This window comes from Lissotriton helveticus, chromosome 6 (genome assembly GCF_964261635.1).
Source record: "Lissotriton helveticus chromosome 6, aLisHel1.1, whole genome shotgun sequence".
Classification (NCBI taxonomy): Eukaryota; Metazoa; Chordata; class Amphibia; order Caudata; family Salamandridae; genus Lissotriton; species Lissotriton helveticus.
In genome coordinates, this window is record NC_136067.1 from 1,617,905,884 (window position 1) to 1,617,922,316 (window position 16,433).

The 16,433-nt window shown below is 45.8% G+C and overlaps 1 protein-coding gene across 1 annotated transcript in view; it reads right to left on the bottom strand.

Moving 5' to 3' along the window:
• The window catches only part of SLC1A4 (solute carrier family 1 member 4), a 202,586-nt gene that overhangs the window by 26,799 nt on the left and 159,354 nt on the right, over window positions 1-16,433 (bottom strand). The window contains exons 5-6 of the mRNA XM_078649416.1: window positions 13,873-14,106; window positions 4,791-4,985 (exon numbers count right to left, since the gene is read on the bottom strand). Coding sequence (XP_078505542.1) covers window positions 4,791-4,985; window positions 13,873-14,106 — 429 coding nt within the window. The remainder of the gene's footprint in view (window positions 1-4,790; window positions 4,986-13,872; window positions 14,107-16,433) is intronic.

A 16,433-nucleotide genomic window follows, 5' to 3' on the forward strand; every position in this document is an offset into this window, starting at 1 on the left:
CAAGAGAAAACCCTGTCTTCAGTGTTGTCTGCCAAACTGCAACGAGATTGGGTGGGTCAGGCCCTCTCAGCATGTAGAGATGCTCCAGAACCAGACACCCTGGTTGACGCTACTGCGCCTGATCAGAAAACTGGTGCAGCAATTCTGATCCATAAAAACTTACCGGCCAAGGTCACTCATCCCTGGGTGGACCCTTATAGCCGCTACATCCTTGTCACACTTTCCATACATGAAAATCTTCTTAAAGTAGGCTCTGTCTATACTCCCAACCTTGCTAAAGCCTCCTACTTCCCCCACTTACACAGATCACTAGTGGACAACCGATCTTTGAAGCTAATCCTCGGTGATAAGTGGAACATAGTCATCGATCAAGTTTTGCATCGCTCCTTCTCTCCAGATCTTAGACATAACCCTGACAGAAGTTTTCTCCGGGACCTCATGGGTAATTACTCATTGGTCGACCCCTGGCATATCCATCACCTTAGGAACAGGGATTATACATTTCTCTCTTGCCCTCATGACATGGAATTGTGTGCTGACTTCTTTCTGGCCAAGGGAGCGGCCCTCCCCAAAATCCTTAACACCGCAATTGGCAAGAGCGCAATTTTGGACCATGATTCAATCTCACTATGGCTGGACCTGCGACTCTACTCCGAAATAGGTAGAACCTGAAGAATGACTATCCAATACTATCGGCATCCGGATAAAAAGAGGGCACTGCAGGCGCTCTTCAAAGACAATATTACCCTTGATGAACATTCCATCACCTCACAACAAACTTTCTGGGCTGCCCTCCTTGAATTAACAGCGGAACTTGCCAACCAGTTGGATGGACCCATTACGGATGCAGAAATTGCTGATGCAATAAAAGGCATGCCTTCAGGAAAGGCATCGGGAGAGACTGGCTTCCAGATCAAATTTTACAAGATCACAGCAGAACATTTGATTCCTCTCCTGGGGAAACTATTTCAAGAGGCCCAGACAGAGGCGGTCTGAAGCCGGAGTTTCTCATGCCTACATAACAGTGCTGCCTAAAAGGACCCCTACACTGCACCAGCTACCATCCAATATCACTGATCAATAGTCATCTCAAAATCCGTACTAAAGTTCTGATCAACAGGCTAAAAGAAGTGATCCTGTACCTGGTGCATAAAAATTAAGTTGACTTTGTTCCTGGCCGCTCCTCTCTGAACCACCTCTGCACAGTACTCCACTATCTGTGGCTGTCCAGGCCGAGTACGGATGAGAGAGTGGCCCTGTCCCTTGATGCAGAAAAGGCCTTCAACCGAGTGGAGTGGTGCTCCTGGATGGTAAAGGTAAACAATTTAATCATGATGACCTCTTGGTCAACAACCCACTGACAGCCACTATGGTCAGTAATGCCATCAACCTGTGTGCCATATCTCTCGGTCACAGGATACATGAGGGAGGGATGCCCCGGTCCCCTTTGCTCTTTTTATTGGCACGGAAACCGTTGGCCTTTGCGATCAGCACTTCAGAACAGATATGAGGTATTTCCACAGAAGCCAGCCACCTGAAACTCATGCTAGATGCAGATGAAATCCTGCTTACGCTCTTACTCTGTATCCTCAATACAAACCCTGATGACAATTCTGGAGGAACTTTCGACATTTTCTGGTTACAAGATCAACTGAAGGAGTAGCGAGACCCTCCCAACGATGTCCAACACATCAGCGACCTCTCTAGCGAACTTTCTCTTCACCTAGAACCCCATCCAAATGAAATACCTAGGTATTTGGTGGATGTATGATGTTACAACGCATGCTTTTACCACGCATGCTGTTACAACACAGTTTTTACAACGCATACCATTACAACGCATAGCGCTTTGGGGTGCTGGATAGTGAATAGTTTAATTTACTATTCCAACTCCAGTCCCCGTGGACACTAGGGAAGGTGTTGGATAGTAAATTAAATCTATTCCCTATCCTAGAGCGCCCCCCAGCACAATGCGTTGTAATGGTTTTCGTTGTAAAACCTGCGTTGTAATAGCACTGCGTGGTAAAAGTTGTGTTGTAAAGGATGTTTCCCGGCCCCACACTGCAATTGCATGCTGCCATGCTGCTATCAATCCCACAAACCCTGCTCCGCCAGCTAGATGACCTCATCAAGTCCTACAAGTGGAAAACGGATAAACCATGCCTACCCATGGCCAAATTCTACGCGGAAACGACATCCGGAGGCTTGAGACTGCTAAACATCATAATTACGTGTGATCTTTCATAAACGGCCTATCATTTCGTCCCGAACAATCAGACTGGATGCCACTTGAAACCGCCCTTTGACACGGATTGACAAAGCCATCTCTCTCTAGAAGCCCTTAATAACCCCATGGTAACAACCTTGCTCCAAATATGGAAGAAGACACATCTCCTTCTCCATTCAGATAGTCTTCTTCATCTTCAGGCACCCATCTGGGACAATGAACAGTTGCTAATTGAGAAAGCTACCTTCAGCTGGGACACATGGAAATGGAAGGGGCTACTTGTGTTATCCCAGGTTCTCTCAGCAGGACAGCTGAAACCCTTCCTCAAATTACAGGAACGCTTCCAGCTGCAAAAGGAAGCACTCCTACAATACTACCATCTAGGTTGCATTATAGCAGCTCTCTGCAGGAAGTGGGAGGAGATACATGGCTCAGCACTCCAAGTCTGTCTGCAAAAATGGGGAGCATATAGGAAGTTAATATCAGGATTTTATGAAGTGCTAATAACAACACAGTAATACGAACCAACATCCCAACACTTACTAGCCTGATGGCACCCATACATGTCTACAGTCCAGACGGATAAGATCTGGAAAGCTCTCCTAGCCACACATGACAAGCACCTCCGTGAATCACGACTGAAATGTAGCTACTTCAAAATACTTCATGGATGGCACTGGCCTCCGAGCAGTCTACTTCGTGCGAGCCTGGCGACTTTTGACGCCTGCTGGAGATGTCGCACACCTTGCGGCAATATCCCGTGACCGTACACAAGAATACTGGAATGGGGTCTGGGAGTCCTTGCTACAGTTCGGCGATTTAGACCTCCGACCCTCCGTCCAGCTAGCCTTTCTACATCAAATTCCATGTGTTTTATGCAAGGACAATCACAAATGGCGATGGCTCGCCTCGGCTCTGGCAGAGGCGGAACTCTGTATCCTGTGTCGTTGGAAAGCACCCACACCTAGTGGACTAGATCGTGGCCAAGGCACCGATGGCCACTCATGATGGCAGTGGCCTCTCTTGATTTACGTTATCAATGGCCAGTTGAGTACTTACAAAACCATCTAAAACTCTTACCTACCCTGTACACATCACAACTCCTGATGAACCTGCACTGGTACTTGGGTCACCAAATGATGTGCACCCATTGCCCTCTGTACTTTAGACTTACCCATTTGAGTAAATATCTCTTCTATTATTACCTACAGATACTATTGGTGGCGGACTAACCCCATGGCCTGATTCCCTCTTTAATTTCCGAGTGCAGAGAAAAGGCACTTGATCTCTTCCTGCTGTTACAAGGCTCGGCATTGCTGGGGTTTTTCTTTTCTTTCTTTAGATACGCATTTTCTATGTTTTTCAGCCATCCAGCCAGTTGGACTCATATGCTACTTATTTTCTATGTGACAACAATTGCTGACTGTATGCGATCTCGTCTTGGATCACTGTACTTGACATCTTTGTATACTCAAAAAAAAGTTTAAGAAAGATTTAAAAAAGATTTAAAAAACAACAATAAAACTACAGCTAAGCAGATTCTCAATATGTAAAACTTACCTCACATTATATAGAATCACTGGAGCTCATTGTTTATGCCGTGTATTGGTTAAACGTCGTTGAAAATGCTTACAACCGATTATTGTAGAGCCCGGTTATACTACAATCCGTGCAGTAATTGACTTTAGTTTTAAAGTGGAAAAGTACACAATATTTGCCTTCGTAGTCAAGTTTTTTTTAAACTGGCCGTAAATCAGCTTGGTGGTATGAGAACTCTCAGAAACGACTGATGTTAGAGTGGTAATATTTTGTGTATTGCTACACTGAAATGAAAAACTTTGTATTAAGACTGTGATTAACTGCGTTTTTATTATTTGTACGTGCGGCTAACTGATAGCTAGTTTTGTTCAAAATCTTATTTTATTCCGAAAACATATTTTTAGGATTACTTTATTCTACATGATTTAATCAGCGCAATACATGTCTTACCTTGCCTTGTAGTACAATTCTGCATTTGAGAAATGCAGTGCAGCAGTGAAATTGCATTGTTTCTTTTTCTTCTCAACAGGGAAATATTTTTCCCTTTAGAGAAACGCTTCTCATACACCCCTACAAACTTTGGGGTATTTGGCTTTCCTTTCCTTACAGGAAATAGATTAACTCCTGCTTCTGACTGGTGTAAATCTAAAACCATTTCTAGGGTTGGAAAAGAGTGGGAGAGGAGTTAGTTTGAACACATAGAAGCATTTATTTTTGGGCACTGAAATACATTAGTGAATCGGGCCCCATTCTTCAAGTCTGAACAACACAGTGACATATTTACTTTCCGGTTGAGCAACATAACCTGCCTGCTTTTCTTTCTGCCATGTCACTGACCCAAGTGTACGACTTGTCCTTCTTTTCTTGCAAATGTGTAAGTCTGCTTTAGGAAAATTAAACCCGGATGTACTATTTAGTAATGATAAAAACATACACAGAAAAATACAATTAAACCTGAAAAAGCGAACTATCTATGTTGAGTAATAAAAGAGAAGATAGCTGTTGTAAAGACCGTGAGACTTACAGGATAGTAAATATCTGCCCCGCATTTAGATCCACGTTGTTTAGCTGGGCAATGAACACTGCAGCCATACACTGGAAGATGGCGGCTCCATCCATATTTACCGTGGCACCAATGGGTAGAATAAAGCGGCTGATTCTCTTGTCCACCCCATTGTTCTCTTCTATACACTTAATCATGGAGGGTAGAGTAGCAGAGCTAGAGTGGAGGAGAAGGAGCAACCGACCATTAGAAAGCTTACAAGTACAGAAGCAAAGCTTCACTCAGTGGTACACATAACGATAATCAATTAGTAATATACACCACCAGAATAAACATTTCCATATACGAACAAAAGAGTTATATTTGTGTGTACTATGAGCTTTAGTACTCCATTCAAAACTAGGCTACATATGTATCTGGATGCATATCTTTCGTATATATTGTCATAATATATTTCTTCAAAGAGAATACCTTAATCATTAAGACCTCATAATCGACAAGGAGGAGCGGGCAGTAATTATTTAAATTAGATTGTTAAATCATTGGAATGTATCAACCACAGGCTTATATAGGTTTGAAAAAAAATCTTTATTCAGGTTTCATACAACAGCAAACTACTCTTCTTATAACAACTCATCCTTCCTCCTTCCAATTGTCATCCCCCCACCCCTTACAGATAGTCCCCTGCTGAGGACAAGCCCAAGAGCCGACCCTAGCACGTGACATACAAGCCCCATAGTGCAGAACTACAGTTCTGTGGCCCCATTACAGATAGCGCTCATCCTCAATTTAGTGAATTTGTTTGGCCAGCCACGTGAGAAATATATTTGCTCCTCCGCCGCATGCACCAGTTCATATTAGACACCTATTGCTGCCCCATTAGGCATTGTTTACTGCCCCATTTCTGTATCACGTCCCTCTGTGCCACCATCAGTGCTACGTTACAAAATAAGAGCGTAGACCCCGAGTGTCTGTTCACCCTAGATCCCCAACAGAAGTAATTTAGAAGTCAATTCCAATGGTTCTCTCAGTATCTGGGAGATTATATTACGGACCTCCTCCCAGAACTTGTGGATCTTGGGGCATTCCCATATCGTGTGTACTAATGAGCCCCGCTGTCCACAGCCCTGCAGACAAGTGCCCATCGCAAATAGCCTAGTCCTGGTGTAGTATGCGCTGTGAAAATGTCCGCAACGTACCCATTCAGTCAATGGGAGCCCATGTATGCGTCGTACGATCGGCTCCCACTGACTTCTATGGGAGTCCGACCGAACCGAGTCCGACAGCATACAGCCGCATCGTACTCGCTCGGTCGGACTGCAGGAGTCTGGATCGGTCGGAAAACACCCCGGATCCGGCTCGGTCGGAGTGATTTCCAACCGAGATCGGAATCGGCCCCTAAATGTGTTGAGGCTCATATCACCACCGCTGTAATAGGCATGTGCAACCTTAAAGTTCCAGTATGCAATGAACTATTCAAGGGAATTATTGGACTAGCGGATGGTTATCTTCATTACTTAGGGCCATGTCAAAATTAAGCAGATCATTTGACCCACAATGTTTTTGGTGGGTTATTTATAGTTTTTTTACCACTAGTTTTATGGGGAATACCCTATAAAAGTACGCCCCTCCCAACAGTTTAAAAAGCGTTTGTTTAGCAAAAGATTTACATTTCATCAAAGAGGCCTCATGTGACATTTTAGTCAACAAACAAAAGGTGGTGGAAGGAATGCTTCAAATTAATCTAACCACACTGCTCCAATAGGAACGGTCCAGCACAAACTTCCAGGCCCTCCCTGAACTGGAGCACAACAATCCAAGCCCCGTTTTGCCATCTTTGAGGATCATCAGTCAGGCATAGCTTGGTTGCAGTAGCACAGTGAGCATGGGGCCGCATCTGGGGACACCCTTGCCACTCAGGGTGGTACATCAAAAGTTAAAAAAGTGATAGGAGGAGAATTGTAATTTGTCTAACCAATACCAATTGCTTAGGCTATCATTCCAAAACAGTTTGCTTTTGCTCGCCACACCACCTCAGTGTGGATCCAGCCATATTTAAATCAGTCTGGATCCTGCTAGAATAGGAAAAGTTCAGCCCCAACTGCCAGGCCTGGTCCTCCCTGAACCAAAATACAAGCAACCCAAGACCGTTTTTGCCCTGATTGGAGCTCGGCAGTCAGGTGTAGCTTGATTCCAGTGGCCCAGGAACCACATCTGGGTACTCCCTTCCCCACTAGGGTGGTACATTAAATGCACAAAAGGTATTACACCAATTATGGCTTGTTTGTATTCCGGTTCAGGCATGACCTGGCCTGGCAGTTCAAGCTGGACTGTTCCTATTGGAACAGGGTCAAGACTGACTTGCATAATGCTGGGTTCAAACTGAGGTGGCATGATAGGCAAAAGAACAATGGGTTGGAATGCTACCCCCGAGAGACTGCCAGTGGTTCGAAAAATTGCAAGCATTCCTTCCATCACCTTTTGGGTGTTTGACATTTCAGCCAACAGCACTTTGCGTGTTAGACTAATAATGGGAATCGCTAAACTACAAGTGCTAGAATGCCAATTGGTGTTGGCTACAAGCCAGGCCCTGAAAAAACATGGGCCTAACGACAAGAGCTAGAATGTTATGGAAATGGATGTAACTGGAGTCTCTCATCATACTAAGAGAACAATAATAGGCCTTCTACAGCTGCGCAGCAAGTAGTGCCAGCTGCACCGTTCAGGCCTTTTTACAGCTGCGCAGCAAGTAGTGCCAGCTGCACCGTTTAGGCCTTTTTACAGCTGCGCAGCAATTAGTGCCAGCTGCACTGTTTAGGCCTTTTACAGCTGCGCAGCAAGCAGTACCAGCTGCACCGTTTTGGCCTTTTACAGCTGTGCTGCAAGTAGTGTCAGCTGCACCGTTTATGACACCTTTATCCATGGGGACATTTCTGATTGAGTCAGGTCTCTCGCTGCATTGGCAGCAACCTTGACATTATGGTTTCTGATTAGGGTCCAATAGTGGTCTGCTGAGATTATGGGCGTACAATGCGGTTGGTGCCGAATGTGCTTATGTTACAGGCTGATGCTAAGTACAGTGATCACCAATAGTCACTGGGTGTTCGTTTGTGATCTGCTTTACTTTGACTAATTGTGCATTGTGATGGTTTTGACACTGATCCAGTTGGTCCTATCATTTGTAATCATTTCCCTTGTAAATATTATCTTGTGCCAGTTGGTTTCGTATACACCAAGATGAAGGGCCCAACAAATACCCACCTCTCTTCCCGGACAACACATTAGTTCAGTTTTCCACTCCCGACGCCTGGAATATGTGCCCCTTTTAGTCCTTATACTTCTCAACACCACCGCTCTCCTAGTAACACCCGTCTCATACCCCCCCCCCCACACTCTTTCTCACGTTCCCAACATGGCCACCTCTCGAGTTAAGGATGGAATTAACTGCTACAAAATCATCTATCCTCCTGGCCAAACTAAAGCTTCAGTAAAACGATTGAAGCATAAGACTATTGAACGTTTCCCCGATTCCCTTTTTGTTGACCAATTTTACAATTGTCGTTCTGGGAGGCGCAAAAATGATTTCATTTTTTTCAGTCACGACACCCCTTCTTGGTCCTCCAGCTTATTTAATTCCCTTAACGTCACCTCCTCCTCCTCTATCCCTCATGGGAAACAACTAAAGAGTTCCCCCTCTGCGAATTTCAACGGCTCCCTCACCATCTCAATCTATAACAACAGTACTGTCTTGATCCAAGGCAAAGACACCCGTCTCTCTCTCTTTGACCACCTCTTCCCCTCCCTACTCCCCTCCTCTGCGACCAGGTTTTCCCCTGACTCTCCATCTAGCTCCACCCTTTACTCCCTTTCTCCTCCCCTGACCCCCTTACACTCCAATAGGCTGCACCCTCGGGAGGCTCAGGTCAGCCCTCTTCCCTTCCCCTCCCTTGTGCCCTCTTCTCCCACTTCACAGTATGCCCCCCCCTTCGTCACGTCAGCCTTACCACTAGGTAATACTCTCCTCGTCCAATCTGCACCGTCCCGGTACCCCAATCTCATCTCGTCCCCCCTATTCCTATCTGCTACTCCCATTTTTAGTCCACCCCTCCGCCAACCTCCTCCCCCAGCTAACTTTCCTTATGCTCCCCTCATTCCTCCCTCTCCCCCTCTTCTCTACCCCCTCCTCCCCTCACTTCGTTCCCCGATTTCTTCACAATCCCATTGCATCTCTCTCCTTCCCCCCACTCCGCCAGCAATGCTGTGCTGCCCCCTTTACCCCCCTGGTAACCCTTTCCATCTCCCCCATCAGGCCCAGCAGAACCATTTCCTTTCGTCAACTTCCCCTTCTCCCAACCCCCCCACTCTACCAGATACCGGTTCCCTCACAGCCACCTCTCTTAGCCAACAGGACCTCTCCAACCACCTCCCCTCTTTTCCTCCCAAACCTCCTACAGTCCTATGACACCTCACAGTCCTCCCCTCTCCTTCTTCCCCACCGTCTTGTTCCGCACCCATCTCCCCCTAAACATGTCCTAAATTCCTTTCCTTTGTGCAACGCCAACAAAGACAACTCTCCCTTCACCTCTGATACACCAACCCCCGCTCTCAACCTCCACCTTTCCCCACCTATGAACCCTATACCTCAACTCTCCTCCTGTCCTCCCACCTCTCCCTGCCTCCCACCACCTATATCACCCCCTCCTTTTGCCATCGAGACACCCAACCTTCCGTGCTCTGCCCTACTCTCTCTTGAAAATAAGCTATGCTCTCTTATCACCTCCATCTCCCAGCTTGTAGCTTCCATTTCACTTTTAAGCTCTAAGATTTCAACTTTCCCATTCACCTCAACTCCTTTGGAAAACTCTCAACTTCCCACGAGATGCACCTCGCCCCCTCACCCCATCATAGCCAAGCATAACCTGTCGTCTGCAAACATCGCTCACTCAAACAAGCCCTTGAACGCCACCCTTCTTCACCCAGCATCTCCGAGTAACCCAACTACCTACTTTATTCCAACCATCTCCTCTGTCAGAACCAAGCATCCACCTAAACCCTCCCGTGCACCCCCATATAGGTATAATATCCCTATCACCCTTCTTAGCCCAAATGCCCCCGTCACCAAAATAGTCTTGACAGAACTGCGCTGCCTGCTCCACAACTGCAGATCTGCAATAAAACACAAACTCGAAATCTCTGATACCATCACCCTTCACAATATTGACCTGTTCTTCCTAACAGAGACCTGGTTCAACGATACCTCTCACTCTATGTTTGATCTCCTTCTACCCACAGGCTATTCTATTTTCAAGAATGAAAGACCTATCAAAGTTGGGGGAGGTGTTGCAGTCATCTTTAGAAACTCCCTTCAACTCAAGGCTTTTCCCATCAGCGCCTTCCGTACTTTTGAATGTCTATCTCTTGAGCTTCAACTACACCACCGCTCACCCCTCAGATTCCATGTCATATACCGCCCACCTGGCAGCGGCCCTTGGTTTATGGAGGAACTCACTGACTTCATCAACGACCAATACGCACAAAGTGACAATCAGACCTTCGTGGGTGACTTCAATCTCCACTGGGGCTCCCTGCAAGACTCTTTCGCGAACTTGCTGGCCACCTTCCTCTCTACAAACGATCTTATCCAACACTGCACAGAATCAACACACTCTAAGGGCCCAATCCTGGACCTTGTTATTTCTAAAGCAGGCATGCTTTCTATCGCTACCCCTATTCACGTAGACTGGTCTGACCACCTCCTCATTCCATTCTCTCTTCACCTAGCACACTCTATAACTCTTGGCCAACCTAAGAGGGCTACCTCCTGGTTCCGTGACGCTAAAAATATTGACACTGTTTCCCTCTGTGAATCAGCTTTGCTGTCACTTCCAAGGCTAGACCCGAACCTAGATGTTGACGATCTCACCTCACAATGCCTCTCAGTCCTTGCAGTCTAAATCAATAGCGTCGCTCCTCTCCAAAGCAAAAAGAAAAGGCCCATTCCCTCAGCACCCTGGTTCAACAAATCCCTATATGAAGAAAGGAAGCACCTAAGACTCCTGGAGAAACAATGGAGGCAAGCAACCTCCACCGATAATTTGGCTACGCTTCGTTCAGCAAGATCCAAGTACCACAAGCACATCTTCCTTGGGAAAGCATCACACTTCAGAACCCTCCTTGACTCAGCCAAAAATAGACCCAAAAAACTATTTGATCTCATCAAGAATACTAACTAATCTCCCCCAACCTCCAAATTGGAGGATTCTACAAAGAAAGCTGCTGATTTCGCTGTATTCTTTGATGAAAAAGTGAAATCACTTGTGGTTCAGGTCGCTCATCCTACCCCTCCAGAGGAGCGCAAATCACTAGCCATTTGGCAGAACTTCGACCCCATCTCTGAAGATGACCTCCTCAAGTGCATCCTCGAAACAAAGCCCTCCAACCACTCGCTCAACCCCATCCCTAGTGCCATTGCCATTGACTTCTATACCCATTCTCTTCCCTATTGGACCACTCTGGTCAACCTCTCCCTCTGTCAAGGCTCCCTTCCTGTTCCCTTCAAAACTGGGCAGGTCACCCCTCTGCTTAAAAAACCCACTGCGGATGCGAATGACCTCAACAACTTCCGCCCCATCACTAACCTACCCTTTCTTGCGAAGATCACAGAAAGATGTGTTGCGAAACAACTCTCTCGTCATATCAAGGACAATGATCTTCTTGACAATTTTCAGTCCGGCTTCATCCAAAACTGCAGCACTGAAACTGCCCTGCTGCAAGTGATCGATGACGCGCTGCAAATACTAGACTCGGGGGGGGGTCTTGTCTTCTAATTCTCCTTGACCTTTCGGCAGCCTTTGACACTGTCAATCACAACACCCTCCTCAACACTCTTCAACAGAGAATGGGCATGGAGGGCACTGTGCTTAAATGGTTTGCTTCTTTCCTTTCTGATAGATCCCAAATTATCAAAATAGCGGACAGTCTTTCATCTCCTTTGGCGGTGGGTCAAGGTGTTCCCCAAGGCTCTTTTCTTGCACCCACATTGTTCAATCTCTATTTGGAACTTCTGGGGTCAACTATCATCTCTACGCAGACTACACTCAAATCTACCTCAAGGTTGCCTCCACTCACGATCTCTCCGTCCTAAGCTCTACCCTCGACTCCATTCAAAACTAGATGTCAACACATCAACTGATTTTGAATCCCTCCAAAACTGAATTCCTCCTCCTCTCCTCCTCACTTTCTCCTCCCCCGGTTCAATCATGGACGGACCAGATGAATCTGCTGAACAATTAACCCATCATTGTCGACAGCGCAAAATCCCTTGGTGTCATACTCGACACAAAACTCAATCTACTCTCCCACATTAATTCAATTGATAAGTCTGCCCGATACCAACTGCGCCTTCTTTGGGGGATTCGTCACTTCTTCCCGGAGCATGACCTTAAAACCCTGGTCTAATCGCTGGTCCTCTCCTGACTGGACTACTGCAATTCTCATCTGACTGGCCTCCCCAAATCCCACCTGTCCCCCCTTAAGTCTGTTCTCCATTCAGCAGCTCGTTTCATTTATGGGGCCAAAAGAAGCGACCACATCACTCCCATGTTATCCACCCTCCGCTGGCTTCCCATCGAGGCTAGAGCTATCTACAAGACTGCCTGCATCACCCACAAAGCCTTGCACTCCTCCTCTCCGCGCTACCTGGCGAATAAACTGAAACTCTCTGGAGGCTCTAGACCATAACGAAATGCGGAAAATCTACTGCTTGAACCTCCCACTTTCAAGAAGGAAAGATCGATGGGCCAATCCTTTTCAGGCAGCGCAGTGAGAATCTGGAACTCACTTCCGCCTCAGCTCCGGACCACCACCTCCTCCCAGGCCTTCAAAACTGACCTCAAAGTTTTCCTCCTTCAAAGACACTTCCAAATGTAATCCATGCCCTCTCTATTATCTGAAGGAAACCCTTCCATTATAGAAAAATCTACTTTACATGACTATGGAAGTGTTTTCCCAGTGTGTTCTTGTGGTTTGAGAGTCTGCCATTTATTGCAGTATTATCCTTCTACCTGTGTTTGGTACTCGTGTGTAACATGCACCCGTCACTTTCTCTTGTATCACAGTTTTCTACCTCTTACATTTGTTTGTTTTCGATACCTGAACAAGTGCCACCAGTGCCTACGTAACGTTTGTTCTTGTGCTTGAGTGTCCTCCATGGATGTATGACATTACAACGCATGCTTTTACATCGCATGCCTTTACAACGCAAGTATTACAACGCAGTCCATTACAACGCATAGTGCTTTGGGGTGCTGGATAGTGAATAGTTTAATTTACTATTCCAACTCCAGTCCCCGTGGACACTAGGGAAGGTTATTGGATAGTAAATTAACCTATTCCCTATCCTAGAGCGCCCCCCCAGAGCAATGCGTTGTAATAGTTTGCGTTGTAAAGGCTCTGCGATGTAAAAGTTGCGTTGTAAAGGTTGTTTACCTCCTCCATATATTGCAGTATTATACCTCTATGTTTACTTTGTACGCTTTTGTAACCTGCACACGTCGCTTTTTCCTCCTGTAATGCACCGTTTGCTACCTCTTGTATTTTGTTGGCCCACGATTGTCACTTTTGTAATGCACCGTTTGCTACCTCTTGTATTTTGTTGGCTCACGTTTGTCATTTTTGCTTCTTTTAATGTAACGTTTGCTTTTGTATTTTGCTCACTTGTAATGTTCTCATGTATCAGTTCTGTTCCTATTGTGAAGCGCTCTGACACCTTCAGGTAAAGTCCGCGCTATATAAAAACGCATAAATAAATAAATAATCCGTTTTATGTCTCATTATATAGGAAGCCAGAAATTGACACTTTTACAAGTGGGCCGCAAGCCTACATTCACAAACAGAGGGGTGATGCTCAGAAGGGAAAAGGATGAACTACACTTATATCTTCACAGGGAATATCAAAATGTATTTTATTGTTGAAAGCAAGCACTGTACCTGCATACTAAGGGCATATTGTGCTCTATACAAGTACTAAAAACAATTACAGCATGTTTTAAACAGAAGGCTAATAAATGTATTTTGTTATTAATACACAAGCAAAATAACAAACCTGGAGCACGTTGCAAAAGCTGTTGCAAAAGGTGTTATAAGTCCTGCAAGAAACTTGAATGGATTTTTCCTTGTAATGGCAAAATAAATAAGTGGCAGAATTATTCCTCCATGTATGAGGTGGCCCAGGATAGAAGCAAAAATATACTTTCCGAGACTAGTCACTAAGAGGACAATGTCATCCATTTCCACTATTTTGCTGGCAACCAGGAACATGATGCCCACGGGTACGTACCTGCATTAAAACATGGCAAAACAATGGTTAATTACAGCTTTTCAACTACTTAGCAAATTGTTCTCTTTGTGCTTGACAGACACAACCTCAAATGTTCAACAGATAGCAAACGTCCTAAATTAATGTCATAAATAGCACATTAGGCTAATGCAGATGCATGTAAACTGTATTAAATGTTCAAGCAAGTCGAATAAATAGAAAGTTAAGCTAACTGAGTCTGTTCTTTCTTATGATTTACCAAATAGCTTTTAAAATAAATCCATTTCGCTCAAGCAAATCCTATTTAGGGATCACAAAAATCTATTTATTCCCTTATATTTCCCACTGAAGAATCATGTATGTATGTGTTGTCGTGTTCTGATGTGTGCGTCAGACAGCATATCAGACTCAGTACACAGGTTGGTTCTGCAATACTTCTTTTATTTGTTTCCTGTGCAGCTGGTCACATATACATCCGTCCCCGCACTCGTCCTGGTCAATCTGCTGTCCTTCCTGTCCCTAACCGGATGTGGTGTCCGGTGACCTGGTCACCTCCCTCATGACCCACAGGGTCCTAGTGTCCCTATGCCCTGTCGCCCTATCTGTCGGGTCACGACATCTCCCCCTTTGTTGCAAACAAATGTTCATGGTACAGTTTTACTGATATGAGAGAGAGAGAGAGAGAGAGAGAGAGAGAGAGAGAGAGAGAGAGATAGAGAGAGAGAGAGAGAGTATAGGTCGGGTCGACCCGTCTCCCCAGTCTCTGGCTCCTACGTTTCATCACTTAGTCTCTTTGTCCTCTCACATTCTTCTCTTGGTCGCTGTTTTCGGCCATCAGCTTTGGCTTCTGTTTGTCGGTTGTCCTCCTTCTGCTCTCCTCTTGCCAGCCTCTCTTCGTCTGCTTCTAGCTCCTTGTCATGTGCCCCGTGGTGCGGGCCGGCTGGCGCCATCTTCGCAAGTACCTCTCTTTCTCCTGCCACCCTTCGTGGTGTTTGTTCCTTCCGTGATTCTATTTCGTTCTCTTCCTCTTTCTCCGGTCCCTGCATCTTTTCTTCTCTTGTGCTCAGTGTGTCTTTCTTTTTTTTTTTCGTGTCATACGTCATCGTGATGAGACCCATAGCTTGGGCGGTACTGTTGCTCAGCAGGCAAGGTCCTGGAACATCGCCCTTCAGCACATGGATGTCTTCTTTGTTCTTTTTATCTTGGTACTTCAGTTCCTCTGTGAACTTTCCCAGGTTTGTTACCTGTCTCTTTGACCCCCAGGTGAAAACTTCAACCCTTGACGCTCTCAGGGTCGGCTTGGCTTCCATCCTCTCGTACTCTGATGCACACATGACATTGCATGTTGCACCACTGTCCAGTACAAATTCCACTTCATGTGCTCCTACTTCTATTGTTGCCGAGTCTGTCTTTTCCTGTGCGCTCCTGTCCGTTGGGTGTGTTGCTTCTCCTTTTTCATCTCCCCCACTCAGTTCTGTGTGTGCTTCCGACATGTAATATAGCCTCTCCACTTTCTCTTCTTCCTCTTCTTCGCCTGACCCTCGTGATGAACTTCTCCTTTCTCTGTCGACATATCTGACGTGTCTTGTTGTCGACTCTTGTGGTCTTCCTGTTCTTCCTCTGTCATCTCTGAATTGTACGCCTTGGCACACACTGGCGTAGTGGTTTCTTCCATTACATCTTCTGCACGTCTGGCCAAACGCTGGGCACGGGCCTCTGTGTGGAAATTCCATTCCGCACCTGTAGCATGTTCCTTCAGGTTGTCTCCTCTCTGTTTGTTCCCTCCGGTCATTTCTCCACCGGCCTGTGTGATATTTGCTCATCATGTGGTGTGCGTTCTCTATTTCGACATTCTTCCCTTTTTCCATTTCTTTGGCATGTGCCGTTGCTCTCGCCTCTGCTCTTGCCAGTGACAGGATGTTCTCCAATGAGGTCGGTTCTTTTAGGATCCTTGCCCTGAATCCGGTGTCACGACAGCCTTCAATGATCCGTAGCCTTATTGCTTGTTCGTTGTCAAATTTGTCGAACTCACAATGTGTCACCAATTTTCTCAACCTTGTCGCGAAGTCATCCAGCGTCTCGTCAACTTGTTGACACGCAATGGTAAATGTATATCGTTCGAAGTCAACATTCCGTTGTGGGTCAAATTTGGCCTTAGGCATTTCTTTAGTTTATCATATGTCTTTGTTTCTTCTGTTGGCAGTGTCACCAGAAGTTCTTCGACGTCATCCCCTGCTAAGTTTAGCAGTAGCCCTAATCTTTTTCCGTCCGTTACATCTGTTGCTTCCATATATCTTTCAAATCGTCTGATCCACTTTTCCCACCTTATTCCTGTTTGTGGCTCCGAT